This window comes from Dromaius novaehollandiae, chromosome 27 (genome assembly GCF_036370855.1).
Source record: "Dromaius novaehollandiae isolate bDroNov1 chromosome 27, bDroNov1.hap1, whole genome shotgun sequence".
NCBI lineage: Eukaryota > Metazoa > Chordata > Aves > Casuariiformes > Dromaiidae > Dromaius > Dromaius novaehollandiae.
Window position 1 is genome coordinate 7,596,987 of NC_088124.1, and position 20,641 is coordinate 7,617,627.

The 20,641-nt window shown below is 39.5% G+C and overlaps 1 protein-coding gene across 1 annotated transcript; it reads right to left on the bottom strand.

Annotated features, from left to right (window-relative positions):
• Positions 1–94: 94 nt before the first annotated feature.
• RSBN1 (round spermatid basic protein 1) lies at positions 95–20,452 on the bottom strand. The gene is made up of 7 exons (XM_064498094.1): positions 19,972–20,452; positions 15,431–16,101; positions 9,065–9,202; positions 8,498–8,640; positions 7,395–7,562; positions 6,316–6,424; positions 95–4,932 (listed from the first exon to the last, which is right to left on the bottom strand). The coding sequence occupies exons 1-7, from the start codon at positions 20,387–20,389 to the stop codon at positions 4,465–4,467; spliced, it is 2,115 nt and encodes a 704-aa protein (XP_064354164.1). The 5' UTR covers positions 20,390–20,452; the 3' UTR covers positions 95–4,464.
• Positions 20,453–20,641: the final 189 nt, after the last annotated feature.

Below are 20,641 nucleotides of genomic sequence, written 5' to 3' on the forward strand. Positions count from 1 at the left end.
GCCGAGGCCCGGCGGGCTCCGAGCCCTCCGCGGCCCCGCACCGCACCGCACCGCACCGCGGCGGCTTCGCCCCAGCAACAGCCAGCGATCCAGGTAAAGGACAAAAATCAGACTTTGTTTATTAAAAAAATACTTTACAGGAAAAAATTCTATGCATTCCGTTTGACTATTTTACAAAGAAATAGCTTAACAGTTTGACACTCTCGTACAGTCAGCTACTAAAAGAAATGCACTGCGTTAGAGGAGTATTCACAGAGAGGTTCTGGAGCTTCACCTGTTTACACTACTCAGTATAAAACCTCTTTAAAACACTTGCTAAATGTCAATAAATATACTAAGGCCGCACAAAGCAAACAGTCTTCCAGGCAATTGTACATGTCCTCTGAGGCAAAGACCTTAGATAAATTAAAACCACAGAAAAATCTTAGCTGCCAATCAAAATCAAATTAAATCACAAACAGCAATACAGAAATCTCTTTACATGTTGTACAAAGAAATTAGAAGCATATGTATTTCTTTAAACACAATTCAAGAGTGCCACAGTAAGAGACACCTTCTCAACTACATGTGCTATTGCATTCTAAAAACTACTATGTATATTGATGGAAGGCCAAAACATCGTTGGGGTTTCTAACTGGAACAACATAAGAACATAGAGTACAAGCTCTAAGGTTAGAGAGGTCACTTTGGGGGGAGCAAAGACAAATATTCCTCTCTTCTTGCACCCTTTAAACAAACATATGGCTACAAACACTTAGCATTTCTAGGAAATTATGATTTGGGGAGTTTATTACTCAGTCAATTCAGGCCTGTAAATGGGAGGACTTGCCTGACGAAGGACTTGAATTCATGTCCACAATAAAAGCTCTGATGATTAGCATTAGTTCCTCTGGACAAATTGTAACATGTAGGAAAACTGACTACAGTACAGTACAGAGCCCTTTAACTGTATGGCAAGACCTATACCTATGAAAAACGTGAATTATATATCCCCTGAGGACACTTCACTCAGTGTCCCACCTTTCTGGAAGAGAATACCGCAATGAGACAGGTGTCCAGTTTCATAAATTACTCTCAAGGTATATCAAGTTCCTGCAAAAATGACTTGTAGCATGTCTAAAGGAGAGAGGAATGCGAAGCTTATCTTTTATCTTTAGATTGCATTTTGCTAGTTCATTCCTAGCATAATTGATCCACTTATCCTCATCCCAAATGACAGCTGTTTTCAGCAACAACACTTTATTTCAAATAGAAGCCAAAGCCCGAGTTCCAGCTTAAAGCTGACCACTCTTTATAGACAGAGCACGATGTTCTCAGTCAGCTAGCAGTTGTCTCAGGCATAAAGCAGGAGTGTTCCCTGGGTATCAATTGTAGACTGTAGGTTTTTTGTTTTTAAAAAAAGACACACCACAGGGCAGATCCTCAAATGGAGGAAGGACAATTTACAGTAACTGACCAGTTCACTGATATTTATAAACTCTTTTGCGTCTATCCAGAAGGTTAAAACTGAGCACTGTTAAAACAGCCAAAGAAGTTTGCCAAAGTTTGATTATCCCTACATGTAAGCTGTTTTATGAAATCTGAGAAATTCATCAAACAGCCATCTATTTAACATGAGATATATTTTCAGAAACATTTACTTGGACTTAGCCAGGGATTTGCTTTTGCTCAGCAAACACTAAATGGCTTGAATTTGTTATTTCATTTTAAAATAGCTATAGCTTATGAAATCAGTATTCTATGCATGTTATTCACAAAAACATTTGAATCTTTCACATCAAGGTGTTCGAATTCTGTTCTGCTGATTTCAGTGCAGCTGAAGGAATCTTGAAGCACTGGCTAGACAGTTTGGCTACGACCTTCACAAGCAATCCCTCCCATGCTTTATATCCAGAGCTGAGGTGGAGTTTGAAAGCAGTATGTCACCTTGGATTAAGCATACCAAAGTTGATCATGTATTTAAGGTCATAGCTTTTTATAAAGTCTGTTCCTCTCTGCCTCAATCTTGCAGAAATATTCTAAAATAGTATCAGCATCATCCTCCCAAGTCATTTGAAGATACAATGTTTCCACATTTAAATCTGACATTAGATATTAAGTTAGTAACTGAACTGACTATAAGGAGAGCATGATACAACGGGTCATCTGCCTCCATCCAAAGAGAAGTCAGAGCATTTTCCTAGTACTTCAGACAGACTGTAGTCACAGATTTCACTAAAGGAAGCTACAGATTTAAAAGCAGCATGAGCCACTCTAGTTGTCTTCCTTTATCCATTTAAAAACATGCTATTATAATGTGCAGAGGACTTCCAAATTGATTCCCTTTTCATTCTGTTTCAAGTTCTAAAATAACACAGACAAGTTGGTGTACGGTGGCTCTTAATCTGTTTATTCTGCCTTTAAAGATACGTGGGCAGAATGACTGTAGGATCTGCAGATTTGTCAATTCCTGAGTGATTGTACACAGTGCTGGCTGTCAAAGAATGGCCACCTTACTGATGTCCCTCTACTGACACGACCAAAGAATAGCACATGTGAGAAGGGAAACGGGCACTTGGAAGACTAGCAGACTTTGTAAAAAGGAAAGAACATACTTGTGTAATACAATCTTTGAATATGAAGGATGAACTAAAACCACTATTGCCTGTGAGGAATTTTACTTTGCACAACCCTTAAAGCTATGAAATTCCTCTCAACATAAAAAGTGGAAAAAATCCACCAGAGAACAGACGGCTCATTTCTGAACCAATCTTGATCATCTAGAATTTCTGCTAAGATTAAATTACACCCCTGCGTGAATCACAATACTTTTCATCATAAAAGCTTTCCATTCTAACACCTTATTTACACAGATTACTAAACGAGTCACTACCACTTCAATCTGTAAATTAGTTTTAAAATGAAATATTTCCTAGTCCTCATTTTTGTACCGAAGACAATACATACATACACATAAGGAGTAATACAGGTTCTAACTAATCACTGCAGTATCTTCTGATGATTATTTTTCTATCAGTTTAAAATAGTGACCTCTACACTGAGGTGCTAATATGTATATAAAAGCCTACACAAACAATATTGCACAAAGTAAGATTTATAATAGAGTAACATATTTTAGAGACCCTTATAAAGAGAAGAGTAATAATTGATATTAAAAAGATGCATCCAGAACTAACACAGCATCTTTGCTTTTGTCTAGTCTAACATAGTGTTTCAAATCTTTCCTACCCCAGTGAGGATTAGAACAAATAAAGTTATCTGGAGACAACTTCAGTTGCACCAAAACCCAGCTTGTACTCTAAATGTGCAGGGGGTGTTAGGGGGGAAGGGACAAGACAGGATTTTTCCTTTTGATGACTGGAAAGGACAGTTATAAATGGGGTGAGTGAAAGTCAAATACAGATTACACATCAACATTCAGAAATACTGAAAGATTTTTAAAAAACTGTTGATAGCTGACACTACATATTTAGCATGTGCCATTGATTTTCCACAGTACCTGGGCACCCAAAAGCTACACATGGAAACAGCAGTCCAATGCCATAATACTTTATTGTGAAATAGTAACACAGAACTTCCTAAAATAAGGACAGTCTTATTGTATAAGTCAGTCATCAACTCAATGCTATTATATTAAGTGCATCAGTACCAGGGAAAGTGTGGTTCCATTGGACATTTATTATGACCTGGTCAAAACAAGCTGCCAAGTTGGTTAGTATTTTAAAGCCTTAAAGTGCTCAAAGATAGCAGTTTCCTCCACAAGACTACCAATAGCTTCTCTAATTTTGCCACTAGAATTAATCATGTTCTGGGAAGATGTATTTTGGAAGCAAAATCCTCACACCAAACAGTATAAGCAGTGCTATGAAAAGTGTTAGGTCAGTAAGTCATTACATTTCAACAGGATCAGACACTTTCTTCAGTTAATTTTACAGATCACCTTTGTAGGACTGTAAGAAATAGAGATCAACTTCTATAGCTAATAACTTGTATATAAACTAGGATGTCAAAAATATTACAAATCATCAAAAGTGCTGTGCTTCCTCTTTTTCTTAGCAATTAAAATGAGATGGGAAAGTCACTTTGCAAGTCTTCTACAAAAACATCACTTTATGGTGAAGATTAGAGATAAAGTAAAAGTAGGGAAATAACACTGACCAATGTAGTTCAATCATTTTATGTTCCTGGAGGAATTTCATTCTGACTTTGGGGAGATATTGAATATCTCTTTACTTAAACAGAAAGAAGTGGTAGACCACTGTTACAGGTTGTACTAAGGGGTTAAAATACAACTTGAATTTTGCATAATCTGTGTAAAAAAGATATGCTTGACATTTTGGAATGTCACCTTTCTTTATAGAATTATAGGCAAGATTTCTCCAATAAAACATAAGCCAGTTATAAAACTATAACTTCACATCAAAATTTTAAAAAGTTGTTAAAAAATGTTTGATTATATACATATCACACAGAAGAGCCTGTATGATCCTGTGGACTGTGTTGCTGATCAGACTCTACTTTAAAACCTGGAAGGGGCCGGGCCACCTGATCTGGTTGCACGAGTCCTGATATTGAGGAAACGGAGGAGGAGGACGAGAGTACCCCTGTTGTAAGCTGCATTTCTATACCTGGTTCTTCAGACTCTATTTTTATACTTACACATTGGGGTTCATCTTCTGACTCTGTCTTTCCAGGAACACTATTGTTCAAGCTTGAATTGCTTTCTGCGTTTTGAGAAGCCTCCCCCACAGGGTGATATTGTTTAAGTCTTATGTGCCATGCTAGGCTGCAGACTGCTGACACGGTTTTAAACTGATGAATGACATTTCTAGGAATGAAGTAGATGTCATTGTCACACAACTGAATTCTAGCATAGCGAATGCCTTCCCGTCTCATTTGGTTTAGTTTGGCTTCATCCACCCATTGAACACACTGAGAGGAGGAAAGATGGTAAAGTTAGTGGTATGCTCTGTTCAGGGTAAACAATTCAGTATCCACTTACTTTGATCACATTCTGTGTCCAAGTAAGAATGTTCGTTTAATGGGTACAATTTCAATTCTTTACATGAGAATGGTACACTTTCTTAACTGTAACTTGTGTAACGTGCACATCTTTGAGAGGACAATTAACAGATAAGAGCATTCTACAGTTACAGGTGGAAACAGGTTTAGCATGAGGCTGCACTGTTTTGGCAGACAGGCCCGAGTTCAGGTGCCTCTGCGTTCTAAGATAACATCAGACAAAATCTAACATATTATAAAAGGCAGAAACGAGCATGCGTAATTTCTTAACTTATAATTGTTCCTGTAGTACAAATCATATGCTAGACACTGCACAGGAGTACTGTCTATCAGGCATCTACCTAACAACCTCCAGTACTTAAATACCAGATAGACCTCTTATACCAAAAATGGATGGGACCTACTTAAATCTAGACTAAGGAAGAAAGAGGTATCGGTTCATAATCCTCAGATAATCACATTGCTGCCATTAAAGTTGGAAATAACCCCATCCAGAAACAGTACTAGAAGATATCAAGTCGAAGGTATACTTAAAGCAATTGAAAATCCACAAGGTGTTGAAAAAATTACTTAAAAGTACAAAACGTTCAGCAAGCATAATGTTGAGATGTGAGATGTCCTGGACACATGAGCGCTTAAAGGCACTGATACAGTATAAAAGTTGAAATTCCAGTCCCAAAGGTACCTGTAGCAATCATTGCAACCTCTAAGACAAGCTTAAAAAAATGTGGAAAAATTATCCAATGGAACAAAAACCACAGATTAGTTGGTTCTGGTCCAAGAAGCCCATCAGATAATTTCAAAGTGTATAGTTATAACCCGGGTATCTGGGATGGAAGCAGGAAAGTCATTTGCATTGGACTCAACTAGTAAATACCATACCAACCAGAATCTTTTATGCAAAATATGTATTTATGCTAGAAAATATGTTAGTGGTGTATATTTTTCTACAGAACACTTTTTTTGTAATGCCTTTTCCTGAATAATGTTTTTTGCTCCGTGAGGGCCTGCTGGTCACAAGTTAACTCAGTTATCATAACTGTGTAACTAACAAAGCTGCAGGTGTTGAATTGAACTTAGACTTTGAGAGGAGAATGGCAAAAGAATACAAAGGGACTCACAGCAAAATCCCAGCTTGGTGCAAAGAAACGTGAGAAAGGCAATTGCTTTACAGAGCCAAGAACTAAGAGCTGCTGAGGATACAAAAGGGTTGGATATACAGTGAACGTGAAAACTATCAGAAACTACTTTCAAAATACTAAGAATGAGCCATCAGCAGGGAAGATTCAATACCTGTGACACTGGAGGTTCATGCAGGTCCAACTGAAGTCTCTGCACAACATCAGTGAAATCTTCAGCGTGAAAACAAACCACATCTTTGGTTATGCGAGGCTGGTCACTCCTAAAAAGAGATGAGAATTCCAGGAATTTTTAAAGCATTTGAGTTATAGTGAATTATAGCTCTTTCAGAGAAGTGTTTCACTGAACGAAGTAGCTAGTTTGATTTGCAACTGGGCATGAAGTCTCATTGCTTCTCAATAAATACACGTTATTTAGGAAAGGAGATATAACAGATTTCTGTTTGTTTTTTTCCTTAATGCATGTGCAGCAGAAGTTATGTTTTTGTGGACAAATACTGTACTAAAATGTCAGAGAACTAGGTTCAAATTGCCACTCTAATAAAGTTGACTGTTACGTTCTTGGAGCCACAATTTGCCTTAATTCTTCCACTCTGTAATTGGACCAACATTTCCATATTAAAGGAAAAATATAAAATAAGTATGTGGCACTCTGAAGCTGAAATGAAGAGGACAATATTTATCAGCTCTCTTTGTCCAATGACTGTGAACCAGAGTAAGGGAAGTTTTGGCACCTTTTACTCATATTCAAATCTAATGAGATTGCTATCCAATTTCTACTGTAATTGCTAGAAATAACAATGTTGCAAGCCTGTAATTTAGAATTTTTTCTGTGCAAGGTCAAGAGCAATGTCATGGGTACATGAAATGAGAAAGCATTATAGCTTTGAAATTAATCCAGTTAGATTGCTCAGTTTACAGAAGTTCACATTAACATAGCTATTCAGGAAAAGAACACAGATGATGGCCTGGGTATGGTATTTTGAGGCTTATTTTGTATGTCACTAAAATTCTCTGCAAACTGCTGTTAACAACTTCTGTAGGGCCTCAAAAAGGGAGGAAAAATAATAGATAAATAGTTTACAGTTTTCAAGCTCTAGACAGCATTTACCTTGTTACAAGGTTTGAATGCTTTCTTTAGTTAGGCCTGTTTTCCAGGGAATTTTCCTTTTATAAGGGAGAATGTTTAGAATTTCCCTCTCCCACTAGAATAGTTATTTCAGTTGCACTTACCATTCCCCAAACTGTACAGCCTTCAGAACACCTACAGCGGCCGTACTCTGCCAGTCAAATCCCTGACCCACGTGATCAGCATGAGCTCTTGTTCTGTCTTCAAAAAGAACCTCACGGGGCTCACTGGTCCGAGGTAGGTACTGGAGATTCTTTATTTCGTTCATTGATCTACAGCATAATCAAAAGACATACTGAAAGACGTTTCAGACTACTCAGAAAAATATGTACTTGCTTAAAATAATCTTTTAAAATGTTGTTTCCTGTAGGCTTCAAAATCTAAGATCAAAACATTTCCCTTTGATTTATTCCAGGTGTCTGACAATAAAAGATTGAGCAAAACACAGCTATGTACAATTCAGGTTATGAGAACAAACTTTACAGAACAGAAATCTAGTCACCAAAAAATAAATTTTGTTCCTTTGAGCTGAAAGAATTCTTCTATAAATTAAATGACATGTAAAACTGAGCTATTTTAACAGTTACTGAAGTTATTTGGGAGTACCTTCAGATATTCTGCACAAAGTAACAATTAGAATATGCTTCCAATTCTTTGTCTCCTAAAATTAGCCATACAAAGCACTCATTCTGAGAAAGATATCAAGTGTCTTTGCACACACACACAGGCGTATATATGTGTATATATACACACACACACTGGCACGCACGCACACACATCCCACAATATTTCCTGGAAAAGCAGACAGTACTGCAACTGCTTATGCTCTAACATTACGATGCGACTTTAATGGTCTAAGGATGTCTACTGTTTTAGAGCATCTCACCCACCCCTAACACATAATTAGTTCTCACAGAAACTGGATGAATTAAAAAAAAGCTACTGAAGGGTAACAGGAGAGTACAATATTAAGAAAGCATTGATCTAGGATGCATTGCTATGAAAAGCAGTGAAATAATATAACCATTGCAAATGACACATTTGACTTAATTCACTAAGGCAATTTTAAACAGGAATGAAAATGATAAGTTGCGAATTAGCCTTCTGAAGAACTAATTACATGTAAATATTTAGTTTTTGTTCTCAAATCTAAAACAGATATAACTGATGTTTTTCCTTTAATAAGTAAAGGAAACCAAAATGTTACCGGCGCCGTTTGAATGGTGATTTTGGCATATCAGCTGTTGGAATCATCTGTTCTCCTGGTCTCACCCACATTATGGGACCATCATCACTTTGTGACCTGCACTGAAGTCTGAGACTAGAAAGAGTACCCCAGGGCAAAGTCATCTACAAAAAAACAGAACACAAAACACTGGGTGAGATGGATAAATTAAACAATGCCTTTAATAAAACTGGTTCAAACTCACTGTCAAAAAATTGTATAGAAACTGATGCAAGTTCTGAGAGGTAAAACATATTCTAAGCTAAGCTTAGCACACTTAGTTTTTAGGAAAGTAGGTAATTATGTAGTATGTATGACATGATGAGCCATATTTTAGTTTTTGAATAATTGACATAGCTATTTCATTAGTTCAGTACCTTTCATTTGGACAGAGGAAAGAACGTACCACCATCCTCAGTAGCCCAAATGATGAGTGTATCAATGGAGACATTGACTTTACAGTTTCTGATTACTTAGAAATATCTGAGATTTAGTAATTGTTAAAATATCAACAGCACTTCAAAGAGAACATCATAACTGACTGCTTACTCTCAAAAATGGAGATTCTTCTAACATATCTAGAAATTCTGGGAAGTAGTCCCCGACTTCTTCATCTACTGCTCCAACAAGACTGATCTGCCGCATTGGTCCTGCTCTGTAGGTTCCACAGCAGTACGTTCGATTGACCTGAGTGGCCAGAAAGGAAAAGACAATACCATCACAGCTTTAGTTCTGTTACAGGGAACTGAAAATTAGTAATACAATGCACCAGTCCACAGCTGAGTCTCCATCTAAGTCCAAGACTCATCTACATATTTTAGAGAGATGTCTTTGGGAATATGTGAAAAGACTGCCCAGAACGTCCCATGCAGCAGCTCTGATCTATGCATACACAAAACTGTACAAGAAACTGAGGAAATGAAAGGTCTAACTAGAAAGCTAGTGCTCAGGTGTACATCTTGGTGTTAAGTCACAGAAGTTCTAGGATTATCTTCTGATATAACCTCTCATCACAGGTGTGGCCAGAAACACTTTAATCTGACTGAGACTGGTTTTTAACAACGTCTGGAGCACACTGTCCTGTTTTCTTGGGTCATCTGTAAACTTTGCCTGTTCGTACAGGAGAACACCTGGCAAGATTCCAGCACTGTCCGGTCTCTTCTTATGGCCTGCAGCTATAATATACCATATAGCCACAGAGTGGATAGTTACAGAAGCCACCCAATCTTAAAAGATCAGAAATTTTCCCATGATTAGTCTATTTTGTATTTCTAATTTTGTCTCTGAACCTTCCATCATCATTTAACAGCCTCTCCACATTCAAGTAGCTCTAGCATTAAAAAGTGACACCCAGTCTCCATGACAGCAGGGGGAAGAGGTAAGAAGGACCAAAGGGTAGTTGGAAATTTGCAGTTTATAGTGGTATATGGTAAGCATGATGTAATAAATCTACAAATGGAATTACACAAGGTGTATATATATGTAGCAGCTTTGTTTGAAGGAGTTGCTTTTTTAAGTTTTTGGCCAACAAATTATGACATAGTTTAATAGCTACATGAAGCTGTTAAAGTTTAATGAAGCCAGATTAATAAAGCAAGAATTACAGTTACTGCTGCGATTTTATCCTCTAGCAGCAAGCACAGATATCTAACTTCTTAATTATAGGAGTTTAGCTCAGTCCTATTTCCAGGGTCCCTCTTTCTTTGGCTTCATAGATATCCTGTTTGTGTTGATTACATACACCTATTTTTAATTTAAAACCTAACTGAAGCCAAAAAGATTGTTCCACATTTAGCTTTATTTCCTCAGCCCTGAGCTACCTGCTGTACCACATCACCTCTGCCTCCATATACAGAAGGTTACATCCTAAGCCATTCACAGGAGCTTCACTGTGCAGTTCAAGCACTCTACTTTCAAGTCCATCAACACTATCATTAGCAGCTCGATAAGCATACACTCACTTTCTGGTTTTGACAGTACTGATTTTTATGAACTAGGCACTATCCTCACAGGCCAACAGCCAAGAGAATTAGCAACCCAAGTGAAAGTCTCCAAATCCTATTAGCACCTTTCAGGCTAAAGTTCCTACCTAATGTCAAGAAGGTGGAATAACTTCACCAGCTACCTCAAAAGAATTTCAGAGCAGTAGTACTGGAAAACCGCAGTATTAGACTATTGCTTTGCAGTAACAGAACTAAGGTCCTTAAGCCAGTTAAACTTATGCAGCTGCCTAGTGCTACTAAAGTAAATGGAGATGGACCACTTCCAGATGAGGCATGCTCTCTTGAAACCACTTGCTGAGATTCACTGGTATTTTGCAGCTGTTTGTCAAAAAAGTCAAAACAGATGGGTAAATACCATACGCAGTTTTTCCTTTGCAATATAGGTAACATTTTCAAAGGGAATGAAAAAATAGAAGCTTTGACAATGCTTATTTAATGTATTGGAATGTGATGCAAAAGTAGAAAAGAATTCAAGAGCTAGAAATGAGACAGACACTAGAAGCACTTTAAGGAACACCAGGATTTCAAGGTTTACCTAGGTTTTTATAGCACTTCAAGGTGTATATACACTTTATATCCACTAGGACTTTTTTCATAAAGTTTCTCATTTTTAAAGTATGATCCTTGTTTATGAACCTAGCCTGAGTTATTCCAGTTTACATGGCTGCAAGAACAGTTTATTACCACAGCACCTTCAGTACCATGGTTTCATCAAACTTAAGTTCTAGTATCTTTATCCAATTCTTTCCAACAACTTTGCTATCTTCCACTAAAATTTAAGCTATAGGTATAATTAAAATTAGGTCTTCAGTTTTCATCGAGACATTTTATGGCATTTGAATGATGTGCCTAGCAGTGTTTTAGGTGTTTCACACACTTGAGCAACAGTAGAAGTAGACAGCGTCAGTTTTTCCTGGAGAAGTGACAGCTTTGATAGGTTTTGGTAGGTTACTGAGATAATTCAGACCCCTAGCTCATGAAGGGTCAAGGAAGCAGTATACTGCTATGCTGAAAGGAAGAGTGCACACAGATGAGGCATAAGCCTAAAACAAATGAAGTCTGAGAAATTTCTCTAAACAAAAGCGTAAATCAAGGGGCCATTAATAACATCATAGCTGACCTGACATACTAATAGCTAACCATGCACACACTTTACTATGGGGAAGAAATACCAGGCGGCTTACTATTTACAACATAAGCAAAGGAAATTGGGACAGCGTGACAGGCCATCACAGCAAGGTTTGTGTATTTGTCCAAACCTGTCAGCTACTTCCATAAGACCAGGCATTGTTTACATTGTTTTTAAGCAATACAGCAAATCAAGTTTGCAGTACAGATGCACGATATCTTCATTCTTTGATAGCTTCTGTAAAAAAATTAAATTGCCCATCCAGCATAAGAAAGCTTTTGTTCAGGAGTTAAAGTTAAGAGGGCAGACGACCAAGCTGTGATATGGTTCATTAACCAAAGCTCTCAAGAATATTGATTGTAACTTTATCTGACAGCATGCTCCAAGAATGGGAGAACTTATCCTACTATCCTGTTTGTTGTTTCTCCCACTTCCTTCCCAGCAACAATATCAGTTAACACAAGCCTACTTCCCAACTCTTTCCTGGCCTGTTCCCAGAACCTACTCAGCTGTGACAGTTTAACTGTTCTTTGGACCACATAGCAAAACAGAATAGGCAGCTGATCAGATTCTTTTTGAGGAAAAAAGGTAGAACTGGTTTTTCAAGTCTTGATATATCCCCATTCACTGTGTAGCCCTAGAAGCAATTGTACTGAGACAACTGATGAGGAAATATAAAGTAATGTTCAAGCTGTGCTGCCAAGAACTTCCAAACTAAAGTATGCCCTTACTGTGAAATAAGCTTACAAACTGCTGTTCTCAGTGATTTGAGTCTTGAAAGCTCTTAGTGCAAGTGAATAGCTCCAAACTGAAGCTTATCTTCAGCACTTTAATATTAGAACAAGTGAGCCAGAGCAAGCAAAAAAACCCAGAGAACACTCAAGCTTAGTAAGTATTTTAATGTACAGAAGCCATACAGGATATAATATCTTTAGAGTGTAAAAATACAAGTTGGAGTGCTTTATTATATGTAGGAACAGATACCCAAATACTAGTCCATATTAATGTACAGATAGGAAAGACAAGTCAATGGAGTTTCTGTCGTTCTCATTGCCCTGAAAATGAATTAATTCACCTTGCAAGAAATATAATTATCACTAGATTCTGTGACATCTTCCAGAATAAGGTCCTTACTTTGAATGGGAGACGCTTGCTACTGATACTCAGTTTAATCTGTGTGTGATCAGGATTCCTGATCTGGCAACTATGCAAGAAACAGCTGAATGTTGTACAAGCCAGAAGTCAAGTTAACTTTCGGACTTGCAGTTTACAGACTGAAGTATTCCAATTTCTCAACGCCAAGTCTCCAGGATTCAAGAATACATAGTGCTTGAAATCCCCTTGCCAGTTTGGTTCAGTAAAGCAAACAAATTCAGAAGGTTTGACTTAAAAACAAAACACTTAACTGAGCACCCTCAATTAAAAATGAAGTCAGTGTTACTGCATACAACATTCCTACAGCATGATTAATCTGCAGAGCTATGATGTTCTATAGTGTACTTTTGTATTCTACAATTTCTCATACAGCCAGGTTCAAAAGATCTAAGCTTAGCCTGTTTGTTCATTCTTCAACAGTGCTGCAAAGGAAAGGCAGTACTGCAGACCAGTTCTAAGACGAAAAACCACCTATTTGTTTTGAAATAAAATAGCTAGACTTATCCTGCCTATGCTCTCTTACGTAGAGCATTTTAGCCTTCTATTTTAAGATGAGCTAGCTTTCAAGACTCATCTTGAGTTTTAACACAATGCAGCTACCATAGCTGAATCCACCATCAATTTAAATGGATCTTTAAACAAGGTATTTTAGCATCATCCATACTCTAAAGACTCATGCTTCAGCTGTCTTTTTAACAGCAGAGTTTGACAGCTGTACCTCTACACATTTGTTTACTGTGTGAATCACACTAACATACTTCAGCCATAGAGGATTAATCAGGTCATGCTGGAGCTGGATTTAGAGAAGTGTTTTAGCCTAACTGAAACTAATGTCATGATTCAATCTATTTCAATTAAGTACTGTCTAAACTTGATCAAGAGTAGAATACAACCCAGTGAAACCTCTTATTCATTACCATACATTCCACAAAAACTTCCAGTACAAGCTATTGATGTTCACAGACAAAGACCATTGGCCAGGAAAAGACACAATTGTTACATGTCTGGTTGGTGCTGTTTAGCCATTTCAGAGAGCTGTTACATGTACTCGAGTTAGAATGTAACCAACATGCCAAAGAACATGATATGAATGACTAATACAGAAGACTTGAACCTAACCTCTGGACAAGCTGCACGTCTGCAGAGCACAGGTTCAGATGCATATTGTGTAAAAGCGTTCTGATAAGGAACTATTTGTATACTCTGTTTTTGGAGTACTGTGCACACTGATGCAGGTCTGCCAGTTTAGAGAATTTAACCCATGAAGTAAAAGTTGTTAAAAAGTGCTGTAGCAGATACCTATTATGAAATACAAACTCAAAAACTAAGGCTAGTATAATTACTAATTTAAGTGGCATCTATAAGAAATTCTGGGAAGTATTAAAAGCCTCTGCAATCATACAGTACCTTTCCATGAAGCAATATCCATTTTCCAGTGCAGATCTTGCTTGTAAGAGCACTTCGTGAACTTTGAAGAGAACCAGACAGCCCATCAGAACTACCACATTTCCAAAATCTGTTGCTACAGGAGGGCTGTTCCAACAGTACTATGGTAGAGAGTTTTAGGTCTTTTTCTCACAGGTAAGTCAGTATTCGAGACCTTAATAACCCCTTTTAAAAGACTTAAAGCAAGCAATAGTTTGAATCTGTTCTCAGGCTAGATGAGCAGGAAGGTTTTATTCCATCTGTAACAAATGTATCTAAACATTTAAGAACTGGAATGTTGCTGCATGTTCATAGATACTGCCAAGCCTGATGACAAAAGAGTAAAAAAAAAAAAAAGTGCAAGGGCTTTTCATATAAGAATCTTGAAATTAACTTGGCTATTAGTGTTGCATCCATTTAAGTCACAGAGATACAGTTTGAAAACTTGGGAATTTGAGTCTTGAGAGAATAGCTTTCAACTGAGGTTTTTCTTTTTTTAAAAAAAAAAACTAAGGATGAAAGCATTGTTATCCTGTGAAGTTTTCAGAATATTTTAAGCCTATTGTGAAAAGCAAGGCAGTTTATAATGTGAAAGCCTTTCCAAGACTGATTAAAAAAATTCCAACTCTCTTAAGTTTTAGTAACAAGTAATACCCAGCAGTAGCTACTATTAGAATTCAGAAGATATTATTAAAAAGCTTATGGTGCATGATATACTGAAACCTGAAGAGTAAAGTCATTGCAAAAGCTAGATCTATTGAAAATACTAACATTTTCCCACACACACACACTTCAATTTAGGGAACTTAATACAGACTTTCCTGTTTTGAATAGTGTCAGTATTCTCTCAAGATGAACAAATAAAGTGAAAACCTGCACAACGATCAGTGGATACCTTTCTACTAGTTAGAGTTAGCATTAGCAGTGTCTGAAATCTGATTCAGCAGTTACTGATAAGCACAAAATAACTTCAGGTAGAAAGAATAATAAACAGCAGGCACACTAGAAGTCCCAGCACCATCATTTTTCATCCGGGGGAGGGGGGGGGAAGGAAGAGGAGGAGGGGGGAAGACCCACACTCATGCCTCAGAAGTGCTTCTATAGTTTGTCAGACCACTTCTTTTATGCCATCGCCACTCTGGATTAGTGAGATTAATCACATCCAGATACTATTTAACTTGCATGACTTTAAACAGTTCTTACCTGAGAGTGAAAGTTTGAAATTGTTGTTGTTTCAATGTCCTTCTTGCCCAAAATCTCCATTTTCACTGGAGTGTTAGGAAAGTTAAAAGCAAAGTAATCCAGGAAGTCTGGTAAATAAGCAGCTGCCCCATGTACTATGGCCAGAGCATAGTAAGCTGCATTTTTATCATTTTCACTGAACGACAAAGCAAGAAACTCTTCTGCAAATCTCTCCATCTCCACTGGAGACAAAAATGAGAGTTCATCCATGTAAGCATGAAGGACCAGAGCGCCACCATTAGACTGATGTTCTTCATGAATGAAGTTACTAAATTTAGTGCCAGTTTTCAAGAAGCTGCTGCGAACAGAATGCTCCTGGTGAGTCACAAATGGTGTTTGTACTCCCTGGGGTACTCGATATTCCTGCATACCCAAATTCAGTCTGCAGAGCTGCTCATCCTTCAGATACCTGAAGGATTCCTTGTTCACTTCCAAGTTATCACACTGTCCTTGAGTCAGAGACTCTTTGTCAATGCGAGTGAGTCCAGCACAAACCGTCTGCACTTCTTTGTTGTACATCTTCAGGCGTTTTCCCCTCATATCTTCCCGGTGTTTCTTTTTCTTTTTTTTCTTTATCTTCTTCATAATAAGACTGTCAGCTCGCTGGGTTTTGCCATTTTCATCTGGCGTTTCTGGCAGCAACAGTAAAGGGAAGATTAGAGTTCTGCAATTACAGTGTATTCACCCAAGAAGAATTGAGACATCTCACTTCCTAAAGCTATCTATTCCTACAAAGACTGACCAGTGGTAATATCTTGTGTTTTAGCTTAAGAGATTAATTATACAAAACTAGTATATCTAGTTACTATGAAAAAAGCCTCCAGTCAAGAAAATTTCCCAAAACTCAAGCTTAATATTCCCATTTAGGAATATTTCAGAGATTTATTAGAATACCTTTAAAAGGAGTCCACAGTTCAGAACATTACTAACTTCTGACATTTAAGTCAATGCCATCCAGGGAAAGAGGATAAACAAGCAAGTACACGTAACATTTAAACATTGCTTTCACTACAGAACACCTCACTAATTTTGGATACATAACAGAAGCAAAGCAGAACGCAACTGAAAAGATATAACTGTTACTGGCATTTAGAGGGAAAATTATGTAAAGCAGTTAAAATTTCTGGCAAAAAACAAAAAACCCAAAAAACTTAGACCACTGATCTTTTCTATGAAGACTTACAACTGGAATTTTCAAAACACTAAAAATACTGCTAAACAAAACTAAGTTTCATCATGTCAAGCTGAGCAGCCACTTTTGTTAAGTGAAATATATAAAATCACATTCATAATATGAACAGACAGCAAAGGGTTTATTCATGGAATCTTATTATACATTAATTCAATCATTCTTTGGACACTAAGGGCTAGATAAAAGATGAGGTTCTGGGCAGCACAGTTCTCAAGGCCCTCTTCCCGGCTCCTACGCCAATTCCCAAACGGAAGGGAGCACAGCAGAAAGCAACAAACTGGTGAAAGATCTCACGCTGACCACACACCTTATAGGCATAAACCTATTAGATAACATTTTTAATTCCCATTATAGATCTGTTCTGTTAAAGTGCTGAGGTAGTGTTAAAGAGCTACAAGGTGTGTCAAGGCATCCAGTTGTCAGTTAGTGGCTTGCTCAAAAACCCAATACATTCAGAGTGACCAAATAAATGCTATTTGGTACAGACGGAACCCAATAGTAATATCTGCTGTCAAAACACATACTAACCTATGTAAGAACATAAAGATCTGAAGCATCACATCCACATTCTCAGCTATCTTAATAGTTTAATATTGTTTTCTAACTAGCTAATTCAGAGCTAGGAATTAAGGGTTTGGTTGTGTTTTGTTTTTTACTTTTTTCTTTAAAGGCTAATCAACCTTCAAAAGGTCAGAAGACTGAAATCTTTTTAGAGATAAAGAACCAGTTCTGTCAGGCTAAATGCAGTAGTTTAGTAGCTTATCTTTTAGAATTAAGAATTAGTTCAAATAAAATGTAGCTAGTAACAATGGTAGTTAGAAATTTGGTTGCTCAGCTGTTTGAAACACCTCAAGTGCCAAAACAGGATTTTAATCTAGCTGAATTTAAAGACTTTCATGCCAGTGATGCATATAAAACACTAAGTGCCCATATCATCAGGACAGCTAAAGAGAGTTGATATCTGACTAAAAGATGCCACAGCTAAAGTTTGTTGCCCACAGCACAGGGCTATGTGCTGAATTTCTTTGCAAAGTCATCAGGTTTGTATTCCTTTTTTGTTCTCTTGCAGTTCTTGGAGAAAAATACGTTACTACTGTGATCTACAAGAAGAGATAGTAAATTCACACAGCTTCAAGTTATTCAGTCTAACCACAGTATTTAACTGAATCATTAGTAGTTTGTTCCCAGAGCTCTTTACTAAAGGCAGTTGACCTTCATAACAGGCTGGCATAATGAACAGAATTACTCATGGAGCAAAGAAATAGCTGATTGCTTAATCCTAACTTTATACAATTGTCTTAGGACCTGAAATACAAGTTTTCGTGGTACTGCTGTTATGCCTAACCTTTACAAATAGCAACTGTCCTTATATTACAGATGGGGGAAATCAGGAAAGAAAATGTTGTATCAGTTGTTTTGATAACAACTGAAACGGCTCTTTGAATAAGCTACCACTGAATCCTAAAAGTTAAGCTTGTATAAGCTTACCAGTCGCTAAAGCTCTGAGGTATAGCTACTGCCTTACTAACTTCATTGAACACGCAATTTGCACAGAGATCTTTATTCTGGTGGGATCAGAGATTCAACAATCCAAGCTGAAACTACATGAGAGTTTTATAACACCATAGAGGTATTAGGAATAACTCCTTGTTATTTCTGACTTGAGTTTTCAATATTATACATGTCTTATTTTAAATCATATCTAAAACTGGAAATGGTTAAGCCTCAGATGTGCACTACTCAGAACACAGAAGACCTTCATGTTTGAAGATATTCCCTAATACTTATCAGACATAAGCCTAGTGCTCTTTGTACTGTGGAACTTCCACTGGACACTATGGTCTATTTTCAGGATAGAAACTATCCTGACTACTTTTCACTGCTGCATCCAACAAAACAGAGTCCCCCTACTACATTGAGAGTAGACTCAGTAATAAGTGAAGCTAGACAGTGGCATTTTAGTGAACATTGACAGTCTGGAAGAAAACTTAGTTTTAAGTTATTCCTTTAAGTTAACAAACAACCTTTAGTGCCTCAAATACAAATAGAAAAAGGTCTATAGCCAGGTCATCAGCAGACATACGGGCTCTCACAATGAAGTAAAATGACAGCAGTGCCAGTAACTCAGCTAGTTTATTAGACATCATGCAATCAAACTTACTAGCACCACTATTAACATCAAAAACTTTAAAAATGTTCACTGGCACCTGTGGCTTAAGATAGGAATATTGTAGATAAAAACAGACAGCTAAGTTAGACTATGTATGGAAATAGAAACTGATAGCAAGAGACTGTAAAAAAAAAAAAAAAAAAAGACAGCTTTCTGTGGCAAATTTGGAATTCAGTTGGTAATTTTAACAGTGTTTAAGACTTCATTAAAAAAAGACAGCCACACACACATTTAGTTACTGATTTAAACCTGCTGTATAGTGGCATTCCCAGTCTAAGAAGATCTCTCTACAACCTCGTTTCTCCCAAAGTACTAGCTGCCGCTTACAATATAAACCTAACTTTCTTTTATAAGCACATGCACCTTTGGTTACTTTAGCACAATACCTTCACGTATACTCCTAGAAGGTAATTCACAATATAGGATCCCTATTACGGCAGCTCTAACAATTGCCTACATTGATTTCCAAGAGGATTTTTACTATCACAAATTTTTGAGCACAACCAAAATAGTGATTTTGTACCGTAATAAAGAAAAAAAAAAGAAACAACAACAACAACAAAAAACCAAACTTCAACACAAACTCTGGCCTTCCCTATTTGAGAAACTTCAGGGCATTTATTAAAGAAACTGGCTGCTTCTCAGTTCTAGCATGTATTAACAGAAGCACAACAGGAAGAAAGTTTTAACAGTAAAACAGTTGCGTGTTCTTAACCCGTGACAGGGGCAATTCCGAACGGCACAACGGCTCCGCAGAGCAGCGGCACGGGAGTCCCCTTGCCGGGCAGGGAGGCTGCGCCCCGGGGCCCCGCCGCACACCTGGGCTCAGCGCTCGGCCCCAGGGCGGGGGGCGCCGCGCCTCAGCCCGCGAGGGAACACACGCACTACCGAGCCACGGCTTTACACAACCGCACGGATGCGTCTGCGTACGCCTGCAGACACTCGGGGCTCTCGGGAGACACCGAGCACAGACGCCGTTCTTCCCCCTCCCGCCCCTGCCAGGCGGGGAGGCCGAGCCGGAGCCAGAGCCCGAGCGAGGGGCTCCGCCGCGGCGCGCCGAGCCGAGCCGAAGCGCCAGGCCGCCGCCGAGGGGCGCGGCGGCCGGTCCCGCCGGCCCGCGCCCGCCGCCCCGCTCCTCACCTCGCTTGCTGGGCCGCCCGGCCGCACCGTCGGCGGGGCTGCCCCGCCGCGCCTTCTGCGGCGGCCCGGCGGCGGGGCGGCCGGGCTCCGGGCCGACGGCGGGGCGGTGCCGGTGGTGGTGGTGGCGGCGCTCGTCGAGCGCGGCGGGAGGCGGCAGGCTGAGCGGCGAGAAGGTGAAGAGCCCGGCGGCGGCGGGCAGGCCGGGCAGGGCGGCCGGGGGCAGCGGCTCCGCCGGGCCGGGCCCCGCCAGCAACGGCTGGCTCAGCCGGGCCCGCTTGCCGCCCGCCGCCTCGCCCGCAGGGCCCCGCCGCCGCCGCCCGCCGCCACGAGGCCGGCCGGGCCGGTCCCCCGAGGGGAGCGGGGGCGGCTCCTCCGGGGCCCGCGACACGGCGCGCACCGCAGCGACCTGCGCAGCCATTTCACAGTCTCCCTCACACACATTTAAATGGCCCGAGCGCCAGGCGGCAGCGCGCAGGCGCCGCGCGGCGCCTCCTGGGAGCTGTAGTTCGCAGCGGCGCGCTGGGAAGTGTAGTCCCGCCGCGGGCGCATGCGCGGGCCGTGGCGGGCGGGAGGCGGGACGCCGGGGGGAGGCCGCGTGTCCCGCATCACGCAGGCGGGTCACGTGCCGCGCGCGCTAACGGTCCTAACGGTCCGCGCCGCGCGGGCCCCG